The sequence below is a fragment of the Octopus bimaculoides genome, chromosome 24 (assembly GCF_001194135.2).
Source record: "Octopus bimaculoides isolate UCB-OBI-ISO-001 chromosome 24, ASM119413v2, whole genome shotgun sequence".
Classification (NCBI taxonomy): domain Eukaryota; kingdom Metazoa; phylum Mollusca; class Cephalopoda; order Octopoda; family Octopodidae; genus Octopus; species Octopus bimaculoides.
In genome coordinates this window covers 25837319-25847516 of record NC_069004.1, presented here as the reverse complement: position 1 = coordinate 25847516, position 10198 = coordinate 25837319, and the positions used below count along the sequence as shown (strand labels likewise).

General features: G+C 36.8%; 1 protein-coding gene across 1 annotated transcript in view; it reads left to right on the top strand.

The window, feature by feature from the left end:
- Positions 1–9572, top strand: part of LOC106872639 (isocitrate dehydrogenase [NADP], mitochondrial) — a 41599-nt gene extending 32027 nt beyond the window's left edge. The window contains exons 8-11 of the mRNA XM_014919699.2: positions 1743–1855; positions 2045–2142; positions 3425–3517; positions 7232–9572. Of these exons, the coding sequence (XP_014775185.1) occupies positions 1743–1855; positions 2045–2142; positions 3425–3517; positions 7232–7307 (380 nt within the window). The 3' untranslated portion in view covers positions 7308–9572. The remainder of the gene's footprint in view (positions 1–1742; positions 1856–2044; positions 2143–3424; positions 3518–7231) is intronic.
- The last annotated feature ends 626 nt before the right edge of the window (positions 9573–10198 follow it).

Genomic DNA, 10198 nt, shown 5'->3' with positions numbered 1-10198 from the left:
AAATCCGACAGAACCTGGTGCACCTCTCCAGCTTGCCAGCCCTGGTCAAACTGTCCAGCCAATGCCAGCCCTGGTCAAACTGTCCAGCCAATGCCAGCCCTGGTCAAACTGTCCAGCCAATGCCAGCATGGAAAATGGATATTAAGGGATAATGATGGCTGTCTACAAAATTTCACTGGCACTAACATTGGTCAACTTAAAACTGATAGAAGACCCCCAAAGCACCTGGAACCATTGGGTGTGATGTTGCAAGAACCTACACATTTTAGATGAGGGATCTGTGCAAGGTGACGGGGCTAATTTTAGATTTATCTAGTTCAATGGCTGTGTGGTTAAGTATTAAGCAATGATATTCATTCAAAATGGTGTTTTGTTTACAATCCTCAACTGAGAGACAACAGGAAGTGCATCCAGCCTTGGAGTAATCTCTCAACGTAATTTCATGTGACTGCTGGGAAAAATAGATGTTAAAATGATGGGAGGGGGGAATCCAAAAAGTTTTGATATAGAGCTAAATATTTTAGGTATTTGGTGACAAATTTGGTTGAGCATCAGTTTTAGTCACAGCTCTGAGATCAGTTTGTTACCTTGGTCAACTTTTTGTCTTCATTCTTTCTAAAGCCAATAAATGAAGCTGGTTTAATTCACTCCCCAATTGACCACCATCACCATCTGGTGCTTTGTGTACCTCTTGTTAACATCCAGACCAAACTTCTAGTTTTTGGAAGCCTCCCTCAAGTTTTGAAGGTTCTGTGAAGAATCAATAACTGCTACCTTCTCTCCTGACTAAAAAAAGTTAAACCAGTCATATCCAACTGAAATATTCTACCTGTTTTATGTTCAAACCAGCTAGATTTGGCTTCTCAACACTTTTCCTACAATATCAGTCTAAATATACACAATAATATCTTCAAAATTTCAAAGCTATGAGATAATGTATAATTAATTCAAAGCAATGTTAGTAAATATTACATTTGGCAGAATGATTTGAACATTGAAGGGTTAAAGAAGGAAAAATACTGGAGCTGAATTTAAATCAGCTAAACTCTGTCCCAGATTATCACAGTTCAGTGATCCAAACCAATAAAAGAATTTCAGATTAACTCTTCTATTAGCATATTCCTACTAACATACACTACCCTTTGTTTTGATTAATTTTTAAAATAACAAATTTAGTAAAATAATTTTTATCAGTGTTAATGTTTGGAACAAAGTAACATAAAATTTTGGAAGATTATGTAAATCATTTTAAAGCAGGAATTTTGCATCATAGAACTAAATGCATTCTCTGAGTTAGTATCAAATGGGTTAATTTAGGTAATGGTACATAGTCAAAATAACAGATGGGACTGTTGTTAAATTTCTTGCTCAGTGACTGTACATTTTGATTGTAAAATAGTAAATGATACAAGCCAAAAGGCTGGTTGATTATTTGCATGTGATGACAAAAGTGTATAAGAATGAATACTTATGCCACCAAAATGTCTTTTTTTTTTTTTACTTGTAACTTGAAGTTCTTTTATCAAATTTAGAAAAGTGAATTCCATAAAGATTTTGTTTTCCATCATTATTTGTCGGTGTTTCAAGACTTCCTGTTTCTCATCCTGCTTAAACCTCTTATTTCACTAGTTTTTTCTCCTGTTTGCCAGTAAAGACTGTTAAACACCTCATCCTTTCACTCATTTTCATTTTACTTGTGATGTAGCTCACTCTGTGTGCATTAAAATTTTTTTTACCTGCAGGTTATGGTTCCCTCGGTCTAATGACAAGTGTATTGGTATGCCCTGATGGTAAGACAATTGAGGCAGAGGCTGCCCATGGTACAGTAACCAGGCATTTCCGAGAACATCAAAAGGTAAGTTTCATAACTGGATTCTTCAGCATATTCTGTGTGTGCAAAAAGTGGTGAGCTAGCAGACTTTATACATCAGAGAAAATGCTTAGCAAAGGTTTAATGTTTCTGTCACTACACTGCCCAAATAAAATTCAAAAATCTTCCAGTACATGGTCCTATATATTCTTTTTTTTTTTTTAATATTTCCAGGGTAACCCAACAAGTACCAACCCTATTGCTAGCATTTTTGCTTGGACTCGTGGATTGGAGCACCGAGGCAAGTTAGATAATAATCAAAATCTGATCAGGTGAGTTTGTCATTTAATATTTTAGTGCCAGTAACACACAACAGTGGTTGCTATTAGAAAGGTCATCCAGCCATAGAAACCATGCCAAAATGAACTGGCCAGCTCCTGCTAAAAGCATCCAACCCATGCCAGCATGGAAAGCAGTCATTTAAATGGTAATATTAAGGCGGCAATCTGGGGGAAATGCTTGGCAGCATATCATCTACTTTACGTTCTGAGTTCAAGGTCCACCAAAGTCAACTTTGCCTTTCATCCTGCCAGGCTTGATAAGAATAAGTACCATTTGCAATCTGGGGGTTGATGTAATTGACTTAGCCTCTCCCCTGAAATTGCTGGCCTTGTACCAAAATTTGAAACCAATATTTATATTTTTAAGGCAGCAGGCTGGCAGAATCATTAGCATGCTGAACAAAACTGCTTAGCAGCATTTTGTCAGACTTCACCTTCTAAATAACTAGTTACACACTGGGGTTGATGTAATTGACTCTCCTACTTCTGCAAAGTTTCAGCATTTCTGCCTATAGTAACAGAAAGGAATATTGGGTTTTATTTTAACCCTTTAGCATTCAAATTACTGTCCAATGTAATTCTTATTTATTCACATGGTTTTCAAGTAATTGTACATTATCTTGTAGCATTGAGATTTCAATGATTGTTTATTTTTATACGGACATTGTAGGATAGATATGAAAGGCCAGATTTGGCTGCTTTAAATACTTATGGGTTAACTTGTTCAGTACCAACCCATCTCTTGGCAACAGGAAAGGCATCTAGCTACAGAAAAATCTATCTTGATAAACTCCAACCAATTCTTTCCTTGTGAAGACTATTAACTGCCCACTACAGGAATTGAGCCCATGACCTTTATGATCTTGAGTCCAACACCTTCATTAGAAGTGTGGTCAAAGATGGATTAGAATGTTTATACTGACCGTATCTGTGCCAAATATTTTACTAATTTTATGTTCAAATTGGCCAGGTGTGGCTTCTTACACTTACAATGTCCTTTGCCTTTCATTCTTTTGGGGTCAATAAAATAAGTACCTGTTGAACACTGAAGTCAATGTAATCGACTCCCCACCCAAAAAATTGGCTGCCCTCATGGCAAAATTTGAAACCATTATTTTGTTTGTGGATGGCTTATTCTAATCACATGACTGACCAGGCAATCAGATGTTATTACATAATACTAGTCATAATGCACTTTTACATCATTTTAGCCTTCAGATGATGCCACCCCCATATTCTGACACCAATTCTATTTAATGTTTTCCATTTTTAGGTTTGCTAATGTCTTAGAAGCTGCCTGTGTTGAGACTGTTGATGCCGGAAAAATGACCAAAGATTTGGCTGGCTGTATTCATGGCCTTAAGAAGTAAGTATTTTGTTTCCTCAACTACCCCCACCTGCCCCTATATAATAGTTAGCCATGTAGCTCCTCTATAGCCAGATACTTGTGCTTGTCCCTTTCACTTCAGCTTCAATATCTGGTATAAAGCTACCCACCTCCCACCTCTCAAATTCCTCCCATTTAATTAGTGAGAATTTTTTCCTTTCATTAGGCAATTTCACTAGTACCAGTGACATCAAAAAATGAACCTGATGCATGTTGTTGTTGGATTTAGGAAGGGCACCCAGTGTGTAAAAACTGTGAAAGCTGACATTAAAGCCCAACAAAACCTTGGAGCTCGGCAGATCCAGTTAAACTGTTCAATCCTACCAACGTAGAAATGTTTTCCTCTTTTGCTTTTAACAATCCCAATTCTTAGTGATAGTTGGCCATTATTTATGTATTTTTTTTCACTATTACCCTCTTCCCCACCTTACTGTCATATACTATGTATACTGTGTATACTTTTTTTTAATCATTCCATTCGTCTTTATGTTCCAAGTTCAAATTCTGCCTGGGTCAACTTTTCCTTTCGTCCCTTCAGAATCAATGAAGTACCAGTTGTGCACAAAAGTCTATGTAATTGACAAGCCCTTTCCCCTAGAATATTTCAGGCCCTATACCTGTAGTAGAAATTATTAACCTTTTCGTTACTATATTTCTGACCAAAATACACCCCTCATGAGTTTCAATTAAATTCTAAAATAATCATGAATTTAGACTCGTCTCATTGAACACCTGTAACTTTTTTATTTATCAACATATTAATGTGATATTTGGAACATAATTGAAGAAAGGGTTCTTAATCAATTTTATTGCATAATTTTTGTCTCAAAGTGACTCTTATTACAGGTAAATCCAGGTAAACTGAGCAAAATGTAAAAATATTTAAATTTTGATTTTATTTAAACATTACCATAGAAAATGTGTCATCAGCTAATAGTCAATTGGGTATGCAACAATTTTGATATAGAAGACTTGTGCACATCACTAGATTATCAATTGAATTTAATGCACAGAAGAACAGGTGTACCATAAAGGTAAAATAAACTGAAATACTGGAAATAGTAGAAAATTGAATACAGCTAAATGAAATATACTCATACACAGGAGAATATATAATAAAGATTTACAATAGAAATTATATCAAAACTTGTCACTCACCTTACAGGTAAATTAAAATATAAAGTAAAACTAAGTAAATTTGAAAAATATTTATACAATCTAATTATACATACATATAAAAAATATTCACACAATATTTCTGTCATGGAAAGTTGTGAAACATCCCACTCTACATACTTCAACCTTACAGAATGCACATTGGAAAGACGTTTCAACTGGCCGTCCACTGGGAGTTTTCCTTTGTTGATTTTGACATTCATGGCACTGCCTTTTGCGACCCCCAATTTTTTCTAATTTATGTAGATCAGCTGAACTCAGAGGGATATCTCTCTGGCAGGCTTTGCTTTTCCTTCCTGCAGTTATTTTTTTTTGGAGGAATAACCTGCTCTCAACTGCGTTGCAACATCTGCTCGGAACCGCAGATGGTCACACCGCTTGCAAACCCCTCCTGATTTGGTATATAATATAAATGCATTGACAATGCTCATGTTTACTATATACCAAACCAGGTATTGCCACCATTTATTACCTGGTCTACCAACCGGATAATAACTCCCTATCTGGTTCAGCCAATCCACACCACCCATGTACCTGTTATAATCAAGGTTCACAAACGGAGTGCCATTTTCATCTATACATGGTTGTGCACTGGTAGATAGAAAATGTATCTGCCTCTTATCTCTGTATGCGGTTGCTAGCAGATTTCGTTTCTGCTGTTGGATTATTTCACCTCTTTTTTTTCTTATATCCAACAGCAGCCCTTTTTCTACTGAGCCATTATTGTAGCACACGTATACGTTTCCACAGCTTCTAAATCCACCGCAAGTTTGACCGAACTAAAAAATCGGTCAAAAAATAATATACGGCCCTGGTTATGGTATGGACGTGATAAATTCCAGACCACATTGTACCCTAGGCCATGCTGACTAACATTATTGTCTCTTTTTCCCTGTATAAAAGCTAAATCCACAGCAGTACCCAGTATTTGCTTCACAAATTTTCCAAACTGATCCCCCATTTTGTGGGCTTTCCTGGCACAGTGAAAATCAAATGAAAAATATAAGATAGAGGAGAAATGTTTTTGTGTACTATAATCACCTACTTGAGCAATTGTGAGCGTCCAAAGGACTCAGAAAAGAAATAACACACTAGAGGGGTGTGTGGGTCTTGCCAACCTACCACTATGACCCTCCAGTAAGGTTGTGTTAAGCAAGTTTTATGAAAATGTCCTTTCTAGGGCCTTCATTGTGTTTGTGAGAGAAAGAGACTGACAGCTTGTTATTTTGACCTAATTCAGTCTTGTTTGAGCTGACCTAGAAAATACAAGTATCTCAGTGAAGGTGATGTCATCTGCTTCTCTGAGGCACTGTGTATTTAAAACTACATTATCCAGCTGTGTCCCTGCTTTTCAAGGTGGTGCAATTTGAAGAGGATTTTTCTATTTTAGTAGGTTAGGTCTCACAGAGAAGCTGCTGATAGGGCTTCTGTATGGTCTCTCAATTTGCAAGAAATAGCTACCAAATTTCTGTATTATGTAGGTCTTTTATCTTTTATTTGTTCATTCATGCTGGAGCACTGCTTTGAAGGATTTTAGTTGAGCAAATCAACTCCAATATTTATTCTATTGATCACTTTTACCAAACTGCTAAGTTACGGGGCTGTAATCAAAACTTCATGTTTGTCCCACCTTGCTGTTTGACAGCCAAACACATGGGTTTCTGCACAGTTTCCATCTACCAAATTCATTCACATGGCATTGGTCTGCTTGGAGCTGTAGCAGATACTTGCCCAAGGTGCTGGACAGTAGAATTGAACCTGAGACCATGTGGTTGCAAAATGAGCTTCTTAACCCTGTAACCATTTGGAATATTGTTGAACATAAGTTTGCTCTAGCAGGGCTGACTTGGATCAAAACCACCACCACCACCATCACACAGAAAGAAGCTTCTTCATTGGTTTCTTAAGGGGCTTTTGCTTGCAGCTTGTTGCCTCTATAGTTTTCTAGTCAATAAATAGTTGTCTTCTATCCTCTCTCTCACCCCACCATTGTGTATGAGATCAGTTACTTTGTAAATAGGTGTCACATTCTAATGTGAACTAGTTGCTTTGTCTGTCATCCCCCACTCTTTTTCTCCTTATGTAGGAGCCTTTGTTACTTGGCAGTTAATAAGTGGTCATGTGATTATTCACTGCAGAAAGATGAAGCAATATTGTCAACAATGACGCACATTCTATTATCTTGCTTTACTGACCTCAAAACTTTTCCCGGTGGTGATGTGATTTTTACTTTACCTTTTTGTGGACATCATCATCCTTGTTTTAACATGTATTTCCTGTGCTTGTGTCAGTTTATTGAGGCAGATTTTCTGTAGCCGGATGCACTTACTGTCTCCAGCCTTTTACCTGTTTCCAAGCAAGGTAATATATTTCCTCATGACCAGATATGGTCATGTATAACCTTGGGTGGTGATGACTGTCTCTATGAAACCGAAGGGTTGTGAGGGAAATTGCTGCTTATGTTTGTGTGTTAAACTTGTACAATTAAGACCTAATTCTTGTTTCTTTCTCTTACAGTGTCAAGCCTGAACATTACCTAATCACAATGGACTTCCTGGAAGCCATCGCAGAGACAGTCGACAATCATTTGTAATGGATGCCGATGTTTAGACATGTTCATCCGATCTTTTAGGCCAAACCCTTTTTTTAGTATTACAAGGAGGATAAACGTTTAGTGGTTAAGGAGTCGGAGGGTAGATGGAAGCTAGTTCGTGATCATTCTTTCTCTTTCTTTATCCTTTCTTCACTTATTGTTATCAGCGGGGTCAGGGATGGGGATGGACTGGCAGGATCAGAACACCTGACAAAATGCCTTGCAGTATTTGTTCTGGCTCGTTACTGTTTGTGAGTTCAAATACACTCACCTATGGTCAACTTTGCTTTCCGTCTCACCTGGTTTGATAAAGTACCAGTCAAGTACTGAGGTTGATGGAATTAGCTATTTCTTTTCCCTCTTAACATTTCAATCCTTGTGCCTATGTAAGAAATTTATTAAGGGCATTGCCTTTCATCCTTTCTGGGTCAATGTTTAGCATGTCTCTAATTCCATGCTTTGTTCTTCTAGCAGAAAGGATTATCAAGGCTGTAAGCTGGCAGAATTGTCAGTGTATCAGATAAAATGCTCAGTGGCATTTTGTCCAGCTCTTCAGATTCTGAATTCAAATTCTGAGATCAGCTTTGCCTTTCTATCCTCTTGAAATCAATAAAATAAGTACCTGTTCTGCTAAGGTTGATGTAATTGACAAACCCCTTTACCTCAGAATTTCTGGCCTTGTGCCCAAATTAGAATTATTATTAAGGGTACAAGTTGGCAGAATCATTAGCACGCCAGCAAAATACTTAGTGCCATTTCGTCTCTTTGTTCTGAGTTCAAATTCTGCCAAGGTCAGCTTTATCTTTCATCCTTTCAAGGTTGATAAAATAAATACCAGTAGACCACTGGGGTTGATTCAACTTACCCCATCCCTGAAATTGCTGGCCTTGTGCCAAAGTTTGAAACTGATATTAGCATTGTTATTAGGGGGTAGTGAGTGACAGAATCGGTGTGAAATTAAATACTTTGCAGCATGTAGTTGAATCTCTTACATTTTAAAATGAAATCCTGCTGGTATTAACTTTCCCTTTCATCTCCTACCCCACCTCTACTGTCCTCATTATCTCTCTCTCTTTCACCATTCCATTCTTGCTCCTCTTCCTATTTTCCTTTATCCATCTTTCAGGGTTCATGAAATGCTTTTGGGTCTTAAGGCAAACTTTCAGCAAGATGTTGAAATGTTTCTGTGGGAGTATTGAGATAGAGGGTAGTTTATTGTATTGTCCGTCTTGTAACATCTGTAGAACAAAAAAAAAAAATTCCAAGCCATATATCGCTTATGTTTCCTCCTCTCACCTCTCTCATATTCTCCCTTTTTCAATTCTCTTGTTAAAACATCAAAAATTTCCTTGTAAAAAATTTAAAACTAAAATCCATTGTCAGTGAAACTATTTACTACTGAATGGATACTAAATTATTAAATTTTGAATGTAACCCTCTCAGACCTGGTCCCCTGTGGCTAACTTTACCCTCCACCTGGGCTCTGGAGCGAAAAAACAAATAGTTGCATATACACCTCAATTGCTGGCAAAATAATGGACAGAATTGGCTGCATGTGTTCATTATCATTCTGCCAGCAATCCAACAGAGATGAAATTTAAGCTATTTATGCTATAGTGAGGATACAGCATAACATGGTCGATGTTATATGCTTTCTCTCTCGCTCTCTTTGTATTTATCTCAGTTTACTGGTTTTGTAACTCTTTGTTCAAAGTTCAATTCCTGTGGTGGTCATCTTGGCTTTTCCTCCTCCCAGAGCCAATAATATGGTGTACCCATCAAATACTGGAGTTGATTTCTTGGACTTTCTTCCCAAAATTTCTGGCCTTGTGCCTATTTTAGAAACCCTTTTGATTTCTGTAAAACAAGCACCAGTCGAAATTCCCAGAGGTTGATTTAATCAACTGTTTCTTTATCTCATCTCTCTCCCTCAATTTTATCTTTGTGCCTGTTAAAAATTATTGAATTCCCTAGGGCTCAGATGTAGTCAAGTTGTAGTAGAGACATACGTCGATTGGCTGTATATACCTAGTCAAAAGTAATACAATTTTCTTCTAATACAATGACGAACCTCTGTATAATATTTAACTTGTTTTGATCATTTACTTGACTTCCGTTAGTTTGTAATATCTCTCCCTCCCTGTCATCTTATCAATTATAGACCCCTCCTTGTATTACGAAAAGCGGGTTGTGTATACATATATATTTAAACAACGCAGAAAGAAATAACACACAACAAAATGGTTAATAAAATAATTAAACTTATCCTGGATATTTTTGTCTTGAGTCGCATGTATTTATACACGTCTGGAAAATTTGGTTGATAAAGTTTATACCAGCATTTTTTATTTTTAAAAATTGTTATAAAAGCATCAGTCTTCGAGCATTCACATTACACTTTCAACTATGGTGTTTATTCAGTCACATTTTTTTAATTAATCTACATTATTGTATAGCTTGGATTTTAATTATGTAATTATTTTTTACGAGTGTAAGTTAGTGGTGAAAGGCCAGATCTGGATGGTTTGAACATAAAACAAAGAATATTTTGGGCCTGTTTTGGCTGGTTTAAACTGGCCGTATCTGGCCAAAATATTCTACCTCTTTTCTGTTCAAACTGGCCAGATCCAACATCTCACTCTTACCCTACAATGTCATTCTAAGAATAAATGATCACACCATCAAAATCTTGAAGCTATGAAATAAAACAATGAGAGTAAATAAGCAATACATTTGACAAAATAATCTTTTGTAAGTCTAGTACTTATTCTATCAGTCTCTTTTGATGAATTGCTAAGTTATGGGAACATAAACACACCGACACTGGTTGTCAATCAGTGGTGGTGGGGCAGGCCCTTCCCCCTATATATATATATATATATAATCAAAAT